Source organism: Myxocyprinus asiaticus, chromosome 4, assembly GCF_019703515.2.
Source record: "Myxocyprinus asiaticus isolate MX2 ecotype Aquarium Trade chromosome 4, UBuf_Myxa_2, whole genome shotgun sequence".
Lineage (NCBI taxonomy): Eukaryota > Metazoa > Chordata > Actinopteri > Cypriniformes > Catostomidae > Myxocyprinus > Myxocyprinus asiaticus.
The window spans coordinates 57,554,141-57,570,396 of NC_059347.1; the positions used below are offsets into that span (position 1 = coordinate 57,554,141).

Here is a 16,256-nt window from a genome sequence, read left to right on the forward strand (position 1 = left end):
AATGATAAGTCACCCCTTTCTGTTTATGTTGTTTGCTGTTATGTTTGTCACCTGTTCGTAGGAGATCCCACAGTATCTTGTGCCATACTGGGAGACCACCTGTAATTCATATGTGACTAATGTCAAAACAGTGATGCAGAACCTCCGCGGTGAACGCGAGCTTATCATTCACCACCTTTACAACATCCGGTGAGAGAACCGTGCTTTAGTTTGTATAATAAGAATCAGTGTGTATGCGTATGAGTGTATAACGTGTGTTTGTGTTTGTAGCAACCTAGTCTCAGAATGAATGTTACTATAACTACGGTACATTTTGTAAATTTCCTGGTAAAATTAACACTAGAGGCACTACAACAACTGTGAATTTTATTCACTTTTACACAAAGTGTTGTTCACCTTTTTTACTCATTAAAACCTCTAATCTAATCTAATATTCACCTTAAAAACCTTGTCTGATTACGAAAACATTTCACTTGCTTTTGGCGCCCCCCGCTGGACATTTTCCTGGGAAACTGCAGCCAAACCTGTTATGAACCACGTAATTTCGTTTTGCAAAAATGTTGCAATGTTCCCGAAATGTTCATGAGATCAGGCTGGTTTGTATATTTCAGGGAGAATTTCAGGCAGCATTTGCAGAAGCCTGATCTGAAGCAGGAGTTTGTCAGTGCGTGGCAGCGTGATTATAACAACGTTCCTGACAACATCAGAGATGATGAGGAGACCAAAGGAGAGCTCCATCAAAGGCTGGATGTGAGACACATTTAAAACTCTCAACCCTTATAAAGAAAAAAAAAAGTGTTTCGCAAACTTCTGGAAAACATTGCCGCAAATTTGCAGCATGTTCATATTTTCACATGTCAGTGGTAAACACTCTAATACAGTGCAAGTCCTGTAAAACATTTGGTGCAATGTTTTCAAACTGTTGATTAGCTTCAACAAATATAAAAGTGATCAATTTCAACAAACAGTATTTGTATCACAAATTTACTATAAGTTTAGCCTCATATTAACAGTTGCAATGGAATGTGTGTTCATTCTTGGATGCTTCTTTTCGTGGTCTTATCAGTGTGTGTTTGTGTTTCTGTATATGTGTGTGTATGTGTGTGTGTGTGTGTGTGTGTGTGTGTGTAGGACCTGCGAGAGCGTCTGTGGGACATCTGTGATAAACGCAAAGAGGAGTCCATGCAGGAGAGAGCAAGTGTCATTGATGATGACTGGTTAGATGATCATACCGCTGTACTAATCAATCATTATTCTGCATTAATGCAGGTAACACACACATACACACACACACACAATGTAGGACACAATATAGCCTTCTGGGATGAGTTTAAATTCTAATGGATCTGTTTATGTGTGTGTTTGTGTTTGTGTGTGCAGATAGAAGTGAGCAAGTTTCAAGACTCTGTGTGTTTAATGAAAGATTATTATTCGGGGATGTATAAATCCGTGTTACCTGAATCCAGACCTGACTTCGCTTGCGTCCCATTGCTTGACATCACCAGGGATGACAACACCGAGCCAGAGGCGCCCAAAATGTAAAAAGAAGCCATACATATCACCATTTATTATCATGTCACTCATATTACATTAATATATGTATTCAAACCACTGTAGTTGGGCTCTGTTGCTATGTCTGTCTGTCTGTCTGTAATATAATAAAGCCATGATATATTACTTTGGCTATGTTCGGAACAGTGTTATTAAAACTAAAACAAGAACCAAATGAAAAACATTTTGTTAACTGAAATAAAAATAAAAACTGGCATGATTGGAAAAAAACTCAAACTAAACTCAAATTATTTTTCATAACTCCAAAACAAACTAAAACACATTATAAATTACCTCAAGTAAAAAAAAAAATTTGTGTTTTATACACAAGACACTAGATAGCGGTTACACAAGACTGCACTGAGAAATTTAATGACGTTAAAGATGTTTAAATATTACTACAAACACTGCAGCTACATATAGCAGCCATAAAATACTAAAAACAAAACTAAACTAAACTGAAAGTAGAAAATACTGAGGAAACGGAAACTGAACTGAAACTTATTTCAGACAAAACAGACAAAGTGTGAAAACTAAGCTAAAATGGAAAGAAAAACTGAACATAAAATAGAAATAAAAATAAATAAAAATCCAAAACTATTATAACCCTGTTTCGAAATAGCATAAATACCTATTTTTGCAGTATGTACACTCTGTACAGTATGCAGTTTTTATGTATGCATGGAGTGATGACCTACTGCATTTACCAAATATACATACACAACAGAACACACTTCACTGAATCCCACAATGAAATGTGCTTGACTGTCAACACTCCATTTTGAGTGTTACAAAATAAATGTTATTATTAACTGTCATTTTTATTTTTTCTTCAACTCACAACTCATCTAGACTGAAAAGGTTAAGACATTTATTACACAAAATTGAATTATTAATGCAAAATAACCATTTGTATTTCCAAAATGATAACTGACCACCGCTTTTAGAACTAAACATGCTCATGATAAGGTCATGTGACAACAATATAGCGCTGTTTGAAATAGTTGCATAACGCCTACTGTTTTAGAAAAGTAAATACACTATAGTAGAGATACTCATGTCTGATGTGTTAAAATGTCAAATAATCAGATCCATTGAACTTTTCTGTTATTTTATATTTCAGCTCTTCAGTTACTGCACCGTCAGAGAAACGCTCAAAGAGTGCTGGGAGAAAAGACACAGAGATTGAGGACAAGAAGAAATCTAAAATGTGCGTGTGTGTGTGCATGCATCTGTGTGCCCTGCTGTTTCTGTGTGTGTTTTTAATTGTTGTGAGGGTGTATAAAAATATTAAGCATGTTGATAAATGTTGAATAACTGGATTTGTCTGTGCTGTCAGGTTTCCGTTGGTTTCCTGCACCGCTCCCTCCAACGAACTCTCCAAACAGGTTCTGCTCTGCCCTGATGAGAAACTACTGCTGGAGTTCTACCAGACAGCACTCACTGCCGTCAAGAACATGGTGTGTTTTAGATGTGTTTTTGTGTTGATTATAATGGATGTATAAAATGTTTTAGCTGTGAAGCTGAAAATTATGGTAGTCAATTCACAGCACTCAAAAATCATGTGAGAAAATAATAAATCAATTTAAAAGGAAAAACGAAATGTCTAAACATGTATGAATAAATAAAAGAATCAACAATTTGATCCTTTAAAAAATAGAATAAATCAGTGGGCGATTGCTTATGGAATAAAAGAGTAATTGTGTGTGTGTGTGTGTGTGTGTGTGTGTACGTACATGTGTGTGTTTGCACAAAACTGTGCAAGGTGTGTGCAGAAACCCAGCAACAAGAGGAAGAGAAGGGTGATGAAGAGCAGCAGCAGCAGATTGTTCACAGACTGTCTCAGGCTTCTAACTCTGCTACAGACAAAAAGAAAGCTGGGAAAAAGAAAGGTGAAGACACTCTGATCTATCATCAATTTGAGTTGCAGTTCTGTGAGGTATTAACTCAAGTGTTTGTGTTGTTTTAGGTGCTCCCTCGCCCTCTCAGGAGCCCAGTCCTCAACCCGCAGTGGAGGAGAACCCTGATGAGGCCAAGAGGAGGACAGTGAGGAGAAGAATCAGACAGGAGTTCACAGCTGCACTGGAACATGAAGGTACACTATGCTACTGAACACTGCTAACTAGATTTTTCCCGTGCAAACCTGTCATCGCCACCACAATCCAATGAGAGTTTGCCAGATTGTTACTAACTGGCCTAAGTCAAAAGAGCCCATCTCCAAGTCTCTATGATATTCTGTAGATCTCGATATGACTCTGGTCCCTCCTGCAATGCATGTCAGTTATTATTTTTGCCTGTTTTATTGTCAGTCGGGTGAAAATCCTATCATATATGGTCATATAGGACACCTTTTCTCAACTGGACACACAGTTTGCGGGATCATTTATGTCTGTAGGAAGAGTTCGCCTAAATTAAAATTCTCTCATCATTTACTCACCTCATGCCATCCCAGATGTGTACGACTTTTTTTCTTCTGCTGAACACAAATTAAGATTTTTAGAAGAATATCTCAGCTTTGTAGGTCCATACAATGCAAGTTAATAGTGACCAAATCTTTGACCCAAAACTGATTAGATCTCTTCTGAAGACATGAATTAAACCACTGGAGTTTTATGGATTACTTTTATGCTGCCTTTATGTACTTTTAGAGGTTTAAAGTTTTGGTGACCATTTACTTGCATTGTATGGACCTACAGAGCTGAAATATTCTTCGGAAAAAAAAAAGAAAAGAAAAAAAGAAAGTCACATCTAGGATGGTAAATGATGAGAGAATTTTCATTTTTGGGTGATCTTTTGCTTTAAGGGTAGGGATTTGAACAAACCCCAAATGTGTAACACAGGTAATGTAATTTTAATGCAATTGAAAGTCAGTAACAAGATTGAAAAAATGTAAAATGTAAAAAACATATATATAATAATTTCTCCACTAAACAAATCATTATGTTACATTAATTATTTTGCATTCACATTTCTTCCAACACTGCATGGAATAAAGCAGTGTAGAAAGTAAGAATGTGTTTTGTGTGCAGAACATGCAGTGACGCTGCGTTTAGAGCTGGTGAAGGCTCATGCACTGAAAACAATGAGCAGTTTACTGCAGAGAGCAGAGCAAACTTACGGGAACATGGACGACTGGCTGGGAGCACGCTTCCTGTCTGAGATGAAAAGGTGATAACAATGAAGGGTAGATGGAGGAAGGAAAACACTTTCACTATGGGTTCTTCGCACAGTTTTATTTCCATTCCAATAAATGCAGAGAGGTTAGGTTTAAGTTCATTTGTTGTAACCTTACTTCCATGAAAATTAAGCACACTTCAGATACTGCACAAATTCTCATTATTGTAATACATAAAAGTGCATTCTCATTAATACAGTACAGTAATACATTAATGAAAATAGTTCTGTCTGTACACATTGTTTTTTCTTTTTAACAAAATCAGCATAAGTGTCGTGAAACACTTTTGGGAAGTTTACATGTCCTGCAGTGTGACATGTATTGTGCATAATATGATCCTGTATGATTTCCAGTATCGACCAGTTGACAGAGTTGGTGCGGCAGCACATTGAGAATTCTGTTCAGATTCGTCATGAGCTCGTGCTTCAGTGCACTGATTTCTGCATTGATGGAGACACACAAGTTGTGGCGAGTCCTCCGCCCCCTCCACGTCCACTGATGCTGGAGCAGCCCAATAACAGCACTCTCACTGTCCAACAGTTGAACATCCTCTGCACTCAGCTGCACAAGGCTGCCCCTACTGGTCAGAATCAGCAATTGTTTACCTTCTGAAAACAAATTAATAGTTCATGCATAAATTTAAATTCTTGCATCATGTACTCACCCTCTTGTTGTTTCAAATCTATGTGAATTTCTTTCTTACAAAGAACACAAAAGGAGAAATATTGAAGAATGTTCACCATGCTCTTTTCCGTACAGTAAAAGCATACAGCTACCAGCGGCTATCAATCACCAAAAAGGAGAAAAATAAGCTATAAAAGTAGTCCGTATGAATTTTAAACTATATACCAAGTGTTCTGAAGCCATGCGATTGGTTTGTGTCGTCTTTCTCTAAAAATCTTCCTCTCTGCTGTAGCTCTCAAATCTCTTTAGCATAAACTATGCGCGACAGGATGTTTTGCACCAGGTTTGACGTCAGTGATGACAAATGTCATTGGTTCTTGTGCGTCTCATAAACAAATGCAATGTGTCAATTTGAATTTACAAAAGTATGCATGAGTTTTGAGAATTACAGCGGATATTTTCAGTGAATAAATTTTTTTTACATTGACTGTTCCTCACACAAAGCTATCTTATGGCTTTGAAAGACTTGTAAGACATGTTTTATGGTGCTTTTTGGTGCTTTTTTTGGTGTCTGATAGCCACTGGTGCTTCAACTGTATGGAAAGAGCAGCACGAACCTTAAAAATCATCTCCCACTGTGTTCTACGGAAAGTCAAATGGGTTTGGAACAACGTGAGGGTAAGTTAGAGCAATTTATATATATATATATATATATATATATATATTTTTTTTTTTTTTTTTTTTTTCATTTTGCTTTTTGTGCATATTTGTGTGGTTTTGTTAATGTGTGCATTTATGTGTAGGTCTGTTGTCCACTAATGAGATGAGTGAGGTTCTGCAGGATTTAATGTCTTCTCACATGGGCAGCGGTGCTCTACCTGAACCCTGGATGAATCTTACTACCTCACAGGTACACCTGGATTTTAACCAGTGTCTAAAACTAAACCTTTTTCCCAAATCTACCAATGATAGGCTAAATGAGAAAATGTACTGGCCATATATATTTCTCACACGCCTCACAGATTTATTGACGCAGCAATGACAAGGTGACAAAATGGTGAAATGGTGAAACAACCCAAGCCAGATTCAAACTTTTTTAGCCCGTACTTGGCGATGTTGCTCAACAAGTGCGAGCTCATTTACTACACGCCAGTTTTACTACTAAGAATATAATATGACATTTAAAATATTAATCATCTTCCTGCATCAAAATAGGAATCTATGCTCATCAAAACATTTCATGGGATCTTTAAAATTAAACTTGATTTCTAAGATTGTATCAAAATCCCAGTTTTAGTATTTTTTACCACAACTGGTCTCTACAATCATCTTAATATGTTAACATGTAAATGTGTCATTATGTGTGTGTAGGTTGTTGAGCTGGTGTGTGTATTAGCTCCTGACTCTGAGATGTTGAATTGGCATCAGTTCTTGCTCAGTGCTGCTCTGCCGTGGCCGTTTCCCTCTCAGAATCAGCTGATAAAGACCCTGCAGCGGTACAAAGCCATCGACACTGCAGGAACTGGACTCATCACTCATGAACAATACACACAGGTCTACACAATTACACTTACATGCATTACACAGAATATTACTGCAATAGTCTATAAACTACACACAGATTTGTAAAATAATTCAATTATTGTTATATTACGCAGGGCATTTTTATAACTAAAATTAACGTAAGCAAACTTCAACCATATCATCTTGCTACATTCATACACCTCTTTCATTTCAGTACAATTAGAATTTCTTTTATTTTGTTTTATTGCTTGATCAGGTTGAATTGTGGTTTCCTAGTAAAAGAGATCTTCCTGTGCCTGATGACCCAACCGAACCTTTGCCTTTTGACAGACAAGCCAATCTGAAGCAGGTAATGCAGCATGTTAAAAGATGTTTTTGACTTTAAAGGGTCATATCATTTTTTGCATTATTTTCTTCCCCTGAGGTCTACTTAGTAAAGTGTTAGTAAAATGAATTATTATATATTTTAGTATTATTTTTCTATGTTTTTATGTTTTATATGTATTAATATTTTTTAGTTTTTATGACCATGTTCCACATTCCACCCTCTATTAAAATGAAACAACCCCTTTTTTTCCTCCTGCGCCAATAAGAAACACGCCCTTTGCATGTTGCAAGGCTGAATCATATTGTGACAGATTCATAAAACAAACAGTGCTGAAATGTTCCACTCAAACTGTTGATATCAGACTGAAATGATCGGGGATCTTATTGAAAATAAACTTCATCCAATCATTTCTAATGTTGGGACCCTTCAGAAGGAGATGCAGAGCTGTAGGTGCTACACACTGTCAGAAACAAGGCTTGATCCTTAATTGCAATCAAAGTGTTTGATCACACAATAGGCATCACTGACTTGTAAATGTGGACATTCATATGTTGATGCTTTCACCTGTGACATTGGGGAAGTTCATAACGAGTTATTTTTGAGCTTAGTTTGCTGTTTAATGTTTTTTTGTTTTTTTGGCTGGGATGTTTTACGTTTCTATCTCAGTCTGAATAGATATAATGACTTTAATTGCAACTATGATGTTGTTTCTCAAAAGTCGTTCTCAACAGGCAATGAACTGTATGAATATGTGTGTTTTTTACTGGTCTGTGCGTGTAGTTTTTCTTCACTCTGTTTGCGAGCGCACACACCTCTCCAGTGACGCTGGATTACCTGAACATGCTGCTGTATTTCTGCTGTCATCCTGAACCGGCTCAAGGCTTCACCAGAGCACTCAGCCTCATGAGCGGACACACACTAAACTATAAACACACCAGCCCCCTCATACAGGTACACACACACATGTAAATGTGGAGCATTTGTGGGTACATTTGTGGTTAAACTGAGGGTAATGTTGTTGACAGGTGAAAACATATCTAGGTCATATTTCATCCCAAAATCAAAAGAAAGAAATTACATTTCGATTGCTGTTTTTGGAAAATTAAGATTTTTTTGCATTGTGACATTGTTTCAATGACAATTAAGGCAATTTAATGACAATAATCTAAATAGTGAAATATTTATTGTTTGTACATTTTTCAAAAATCACAGCTGTCCCACAATCATGGTGTAATTTTCACCTCACCAAACAATTTAGCCCCTAATAAATGTTTAATGTAATATTTCAAAAATGTTAAATGAGAATATTAAGTGAGACCGGTAAGAAAAATGTGCTGTAAAATGTCAATAACAGTAAAACAATTTGGGCAGAAATATGCTTAATAATGTTACAATGCAAAATAATCTCAATGGTCCTAAAAATAAGCTTCATTTTCTTTTAAGTAATTATAAATTATTTATTTATTTTCATTTGAGAGTGAAATGTCACTCTGATGTGTTTTTGAGAGATTCACTAGACCACTTGTATTTGGTTTAATCTGCTGTATTATTGCTGTAGTCTATGCCGTATATGGAGGGTACAGAGATCAAGGAGGTTGATGCTGATGATGAGGAAGAGAGAGGGGCAGAGTCAGAGGAAGAGGGTGTGTCAGTTGATGATGTGCTCAGAGTTTTGAGTCATGGAAATAATCCTATGTCTACATTTCCAAACCGCTTCCATCTGAACTGCAGCAGCACAGATGAATACAGAGAGGTAGAACTCACTTCTGTCAATCTGTCATTCTGGAGAACTGATGATCTACAGTATAGGGTCTGTATGGGACTGTATTTAATGTGATGTTGTGTGTTCAGGAGCTGGTAAAGGTGTGTAAGGAGTTGGGCTTTAAGGCCGAGGAGAAGATTCCTTTCTCCATCTTATCCCAGCATCCTTTTCTGCAGGACATAATGGAAGGTTCCTCACAGTACCTGCTTATTGTAAGTGTTCCTTTTCCTTGTACTAACACATAAATGTGTGATCTCTCTTTCTTTCTAGTTAATTAATGAACTAGTTTGTGCAATTCTTCTACTACAGTTGTACAGTATACTATTGTTTGCTTTCAACAATATTTCATATTCTTCTTGCAATGAAACTTGTTTCTCTCAAGAAATCACAAGTTTTCTGGTTTTACTTTAGCTAGGTTATAATAGCACCAGATACAGTAGATTTGCCATTGTTGAGTTTTGTTGTGTATTAATCACTTAGACTTATTTAAATTACCATTGTGGGAAATTCTTAACATTGCAGACACCACAGTTCTACTTGCATTAAAAAACGACATCCATTTTAAATAAATCAGTGCCTTTAATTTATTATATGTAAAATACAATTGAAGTGTATTTCTTTACCATTTTCCATTGATTAAATAACATTAAGTCCACAAAACTAAAAAGATGAAATTTCTCCTTTGCAGGACATTCACAAAATTCTGCAGACCCACAAAACTGAAGGGGATTCTAAGAGCTTTGAAACATTGTAAACACTAGAGACAACACACACCATCACCAACATATTAATTACATGTGCTACACACTAATGTAATATGTAATAAAGCATTAAATTAATATTAAATTCATAAATTGCAACTGTCATTTAGTCTTTTCTAAATATTAAAGCATAAAGAACCATGATCTGGGATATACTTTATGACAAATATATCTATTATATTGAGATATACTTATTTTATTATAGGCAGAGCCTGATAATGTATTGTGATCTCTTATTACATAGATTTTATTGTTCTGTCATATTTATGACAGTTGACAAATTTGAGTATTTAGGGATCAAATTACATCATTTTAATCTTACTAATAAAAGAAAAAATCTATATTAAATGTATTCATAGCATTAAACATGATTGCAGTGTTACTTATAATATATGATGCATGATATTTAAAATATATGAAAAGTAAAATTAAAATCTCAGTCTCATATTTCGGTCTTCCAGAAATGAGAGCTACAGTATGCAGTTATTTTCCCCAAAACAGATGGATATAGTGATGTGTGGGAGGCTTCAATGAGGACTCGAGTCTTGAACATCTTCCATCTCTTGTTCTGCCTCATTCTGTTGCTGTGCAGTCCCAGGTGCATTGCTATTACCTTCTAAGATAGTTACAATGGTATTTCTAACAGTGTCCGTAGTCTGTTCTTTGATTTTGTCCAGAATTGGCTGCATGGAATAAGCGTATTCCATAACACTCCTAGTTTTACCTCCTTTTCCTGGGTACACGTATCCACCAGTGTGCATACCAATCAGATAACAGTCTTCATCAAAAACTGGGGAGCCAGAAGATCCATGAGAGAAACAAGTGTCATAAGTCATCTGGTTTTCATGCACCTTCCATTTCTCTGCAATACACTGCTGTGTAATAACATGAAAGAAATCGGCATTCTCAGATGTGTGTTTAATTTCAGCCTCAAGTCGATCCTCTCTTGGAATGATGAAGCAGGGGTCCATTCTCTTCACACCACCACCAGGATGTCCCACAATGCAGATCCCACCTCTGTTAGGAGTAGGGCCAAGGCTGAAACGACTCAGCAATTCAGGATAATCGGTCATTTCATCAATGCTCAATTCAAGAAGAGCAAAATCAAGATGCATATCCACGTCTTTATTTCCATAAAAGTAAGCTGTAACTTGTTCCTTGATTGGTACAAGCTTGATGTCCTTTGCTTCCACATCTTCATATCCAAAAGCTGCTCTGAAGGACTTCGAAAGTTTCTTTGAGAAAGGGTCAAAGTCCCCAATAACATGAGCATTGGTGAGGATAAATCTGTCGAAGAGTAAGAAACCAGTTCCTCTGGCAGAGTCCTCCACCACCAGTCACACAGCCTCATAAGCTGCTTCACTTTCTTCACCTCAGAGAAACTCTGAACGCTTTTATCATATTCAGCTCTAAAGAAGTTCTGGACCTGTGTGTTGTCCCGGAGTTTTTCTCGATCTTTTAGCGTCTGCAGTAAATCTTTAAACTGATTACGCAAAATTTTTAGAATCCCTTCCGAGTTTGGAATGGAACCTGGGACACATCTCTTCACAGAAAATGTTTTGGATTTTGTGTTTTTGGGTGTTTCTTCTTGTTCAGTTTTGATGGGATGCTGGGCTGGGTCAGTCTTTGTCAGATCGGTGGCTGAAGCTGCATTAGATTCAGTCTTCAAAGTAGTTTCTTCCTTTTGGCTATTTGTCAGCTTGTCATCAATACAAATGATCTCAAATTGCTTTTTATCATGATGTTCAACAGACTGTGACATTTCATACCTTGTCCTATTTTCCAACCTTGCTGGACCTTCAGAGAGTACACAGTGTTTCTGGAATATTTTATTTGTGAATCGTCCATCACACTCAAGAGCAGTTTTCAATGTATGTTCTTTGATTGCGTAAACACACACAAAGTCAACTGTGTTGCCCAGTTCGTTGTTTTTCATTACGTATTTCACATTCTTACCTCCTGTCGTTTTGACGTAAAAGGTTACTAAGTCTTCCCTAGGGAGTAAAAGTTGTGTTTTTGGCTGTGCATTTCCACCATTTTTGATGAAGGTTATATCTACAAACTCATCTTTTTCAAAAAGACAACAGGGGAAATCTGTCTTCACAGCAGCTTCATGGACTACTCCTTTGGATCTTTTGATGACTATTTCTTTCTCTTTGTTCTTCTTTTCAGTCTCCTTGAAAACATCACTTGTTTCAAGAGCATCAAGCACAGTCTGGGATTTATTATATGACAGTCCATATACTTCGCTGTCATAACGAAACTTAAAATCGATGCGTTCCCCTTTTGCATTCTGTTAAATTCAGAAAAAGAATCTATCATGTACAAACAAACACATGTAACTGAACATGTATGTGTTACGTGATATACCTGCTGCAGATCTGGTCTCTGTTCAGCCTCTGTACCCATCTGAGCCAGCTGTAATGTTAATATATTGCAACAATATTATTTATTTTTTAGGGTTATTGCAACAAGCAATATTTTTTATTGAACCACTACATTTGTTTCATTACCTGTGTAAACTGGCAAATACAACAAGTGGTGTTTGCAATATCACTGTTTCAGTTCCACTAGATTTTTACAGAAATGTACAGAGACAACTGACTCATAAAAATATAGATATATATATATTAATAAAACAGTTGTTGAGGGTGGGCCAGATTTTATGTGAAGAAAGATTCCAAATGGCTGTTTGTATGAAAAAATTTATCCAAGTCAACAAGTATGAATATGAATAAAATGCATAAAAGTAATAATCTTTTTTCCTCCACAATATTTTACTTGTTTTCATGCAGTCCACATTCAATAACAGTAAGAGTGAATTTAGGTAAACTGGGCCACTTTCTGACAAATTTTAGAGCAACACTGAAATGGCTATGCACTTAATGCTCAATTGGCTTGTTCAGACAGGCCTCTTATTATATGTTAGATAATGAAACCGATAGTACTGATCTTGGATGCTGATTGGTCAGTAGCTGTGTTTTATTCACAGTAAAGCACAGCTATCACCTCTTCACCCAGCAACTATTGCCAGATTGGCCACATTCACACAGCAGCAGAATACGGCTGTCAGTCCTGTATTTGCATGCTTAATGTTCACACACAGTTTGGTCATTTACGAGAGTGACAACTGCACTGATCACACTATAACTGAACTGACACACGTACATTTTCAGGACTCACAACCGCACTGGACAACTTGTTGTCTGTAACATCAATATAATGTTAGAGCCACAGTACACTGTACTGTACATGAGCGCGTCTTGTGTTAATCATGAGGGTTTCTTTAACTCACGGCGACAGAGATATGAGCTGTGTGTCATCAAGTTCCTGTCGCCGATCTCTTCCACCGGAGCTGCACGCATCAGTTTTATGGTCTAGGCTTGAGCCACGTGACTCAAATGCTGCACTCTGCACCCGGTTAAAATGGATTTGCTGTTGGTTTGTTAAGATCTGTTGGATCTGATGATTTTTTTATATTTACTTTAGGGCAGATGCTATTTACACAAAGTGTAAAAGGCAACACAAAGCATCTTGTTTGCACTAATTATATTTGCACTAGATACTATTACACCCCTGTTTGAATACTAATATACAGTATAGGGGCATCACTGCAGTGTGTTATTGAGTCCCACTGACAACCTACACCAACCCCTACCCCTAACCATACCTTACAAAAATTAACCATGGTTTTACTACAGTAACCATAGTATCACCATGGTATTTTTCTAGTAAAACCATAGTAACCACAAAATTAAACATGGTAACTAAGTACTATTAACAACATATTACTGTAGTATCACCATGGTAAGTACATCAGAACTCTATACTTTCCACCAAAACACATGGTTACTACAATATTATTACAGTAAAATCATGGTTAATTTGATCCAGGTCAAATCCTTCTCTCAAGTCCCCGACATTCACTGTGAATAAATCACTGCGAGGAATCTCTTTTATTTATTACTACAAGTATTATAGGAAATATTAAGAGTAGAGACAGGGGAAAAAGTATTACAAGATGTGGGATTTAAACCCAGATCTTCAGCATGACAATACATGCACATACCATCATTACACCTAGAGCTACTACAGCTGCACATGAGAGTGCAGTAGTCCAGAGTGTTTCCACCAGATTATTGGAGTGCAATTAGTCACTTCATTATCCATTCTCTTAATCCACTAAACGTCTAACCAGTTTAACGTCTCTGCCCCATCATGAAAAATTCAAATATGCCCACCTTCATTTGATCAGCAGTTGACCCCAAATAAATCTGTTGTGGCTGTCTTGAGTTTGGTCTGAGCAGTGGTGGGCGGAGATAGTATAAATAGCCTCTGCCAACAAGATGGGTTATTTGCACTTAGTGTAAATAGACACTCCATTACTTTAGTCTCTGTCACTATAGTTACAGATGTTAGAATACGGTTGTGACTTTGGTTATTCGTTCATACAGACAGTATTCAAGTCCACTACTGTAAGCTATTGAACAGAACATTTCAAGACTCACACTTGTAAGTAATTCCAAACCTTAACTATTAGTGAAACACGAAAACTGACTCTAGATCAGTGGTGGTGGATAACATGATTTTTTCTATTTGGAAAAAAGTTGGACAGGATGTGTTGCTTGAGTATCGGGGAAGCGGGAAGCGAGTGAAAAAGCTGTTAAGTCAGACATTTTCAGGACAGCCGTGCCATGAAATTACACTCCTAATGGATTTTCAGCTGTTTGGCGAAGTTGTTTACCTGCCATAATGCTTGGATATGTTTTCTGTTAGGGTTGTTGAAGTTTATATTGGTTGTCATGCGTTAATGAATCAAACATTACTTGTATGTTGAAAGTTTTTTTTTTTCCTTTTTTTTCTTCAGTGAAGTTACTGTAAAATTTTTTACTAATATTCAGGACTTCTGAGTATATAATAATATTGCTGCAGTTGCATTACTTTTATGCTGCCTTTATGTGCTTTTTGGAGCTTCAAAGTTTTGGTCACAACTAAACCCCCCCCCCCCCCCCATATTTATTTATTTTTACAATTCACAAATAATTAATCTGCAACAACATAGTTTTACAGTCTGACGAAACTTCGTTTGTTTGCAGGACATCCACAAAATTCTGCAGATCCAGAAAACTGAAGGAGATTCCAAAAGCTTTGAAACATCATGAGCACTAGACATAGTGTAACACATCATCACCAACAATTTTAAATATGGTATACACTAATGTAATATGTGATAAAACATACATTTCAACTGTAATTATCATTTGTCTAAACTCAACTGTAAAGCAGAAAGAATTGTGATCTGAGATCTGCTTTATGACAAAAAAAAGGTAAATATTGTAGTTAAGATGTGCATGTTTTATTATAAGCAGAGCATTGAAAAAGGGATTTGACTGAAAATTATTTGCCATTTGTAAAAAATAAAAATAAAAATAATTCTTCAAAGACCAGGATCATTATTAATAATTATTATTAATGTTTGAATTGAATAATACACCAAAAAAAAAAAAAAAAAAAAAATATTACATCAAAAAGTTTGATGTTTCACCTCCAAGAAAGTGAATGGGGGTCATTTTGCTTTGTTAAAATACTCACTGTTTCAAAAGTTTAGTCACAAGACATAAAAAAAAAAAAGCTTGTTAACATAACTATGAATTTCTGTGTAAAGTTATAGCCAGTTTTACATCTTCGTTTCAATGACGAGTTAATGTCTACAAACCCTAAAACCACTGTAAAAATGACTATTTAAACAACTTTACAGCTGAAATAATACATGAGTTTTAACCGAGAAAAATATGCAAGTGCTTTTATAAAATTATAAGATTCACAAAATCTCCAAAAATGGTCCTCGTTGACTTCCATTGTAAGTGCCTCACTATAACCTCGACTTTTGATTTTGTCAAAGAGTCGAGTCAATATTCATTTTTGTGGTAATCAACATTACGCCACAAATGCTGTCGATTGAACCTAACTTGTACTGAACCCGGAATATTCCTTTAATTCACTCGGGCATTGGCAGGTGTGGCAAAGAGTAGTTAGTCTGGCCAGAGACATTTCAAGATAATATTCAAAATAATGAAAACTTTTTAAGGAAATAAGAAAACCTTTACCTTGTGGTGCAGGAGAGTCTCTAAAGAATGTTTCCGCAGTATCTGACCACACCCGCTGTTGTAAGAATTCTGACTCAAAGATGTGATGAACACTACCTTTTTATAGCTCCACGATCACTACTGGTTCACTATACGAGTATGACTACTTGTATAAGGAAACAGAAACACTTTTCTTTATGGGTGCCATGTGTGTCTATTGTCTTTCATCTTTGCATCTACCAAATGTCTTCTTGTTTTGATACTACTGAAGTTAGTCAAAGCCATATTATAATTTGTTATACCACTGTAGACTATAGGCAGTACATATATGCAGTTTTATTTTTGTACTTTTGACTACAAGTAGTAGAATATACTTAACTTTTGGAATCATATTTGTTGACATTATTTGCATTTCCACCATTTTTTCAGAATACATCTACAATCT

At 36.2% G+C, this 16,256-nt stretch overlaps 1 protein-coding gene and 1 pseudogene across 1 annotated transcript in view; one reads left to right on the forward strand and one right to left on the reverse strand.

The window, feature by feature from the left end:
* The window catches only part of spef2 (sperm flagellar 2), a 37,076-nt gene extending 21,255 nt beyond the window's left edge, over positions 1-15,821 (forward strand). The window contains exons 20-36 of the mRNA XM_051696331.1: positions 62-189; positions 612-750; positions 1,132-1,269; positions 1,381-1,538; positions 2,675-2,761; positions 2,891-3,011; positions 3,317-3,443; positions 3,521-3,646; positions 4,581-4,719; positions 5,080-5,309; positions 6,154-6,260; positions 6,722-6,904; positions 7,131-7,223; positions 7,983-8,153; positions 8,761-8,955; positions 9,054-9,176; positions 14,822-15,821. Of these exons, the coding sequence (XP_051552291.1) occupies positions 62-189; positions 612-750; positions 1,132-1,269; positions 1,381-1,538; positions 2,675-2,761; positions 2,891-3,011; positions 3,317-3,443; positions 3,521-3,646; positions 4,581-4,719; positions 5,080-5,309; positions 6,154-6,260; positions 6,722-6,904; positions 7,131-7,223; positions 7,983-8,153; positions 8,761-8,955; positions 9,054-9,176; positions 14,822-14,887 (2,331 nt within the window). The 3' untranslated portion in view covers positions 14,888-15,821. The remainder of the gene's footprint in view (positions 1-61; positions 190-611; positions 751-1,131; positions 1,270-1,380; positions 1,539-2,674; positions 2,762-2,890; positions 3,012-3,316; positions 3,444-3,520; positions 3,647-4,580; positions 4,720-5,079; positions 5,310-6,153; positions 6,261-6,721; positions 6,905-7,130; positions 7,224-7,982; positions 8,154-8,760; positions 8,956-9,053; positions 9,177-14,821) is intronic.
* On the reverse strand, positions 9,524-14,719 carry LOC127440014 (serine protease FAM111A-like; annotated as a pseudogene).
* Positions 15,822-16,256: the final 435 nt, after the last annotated feature.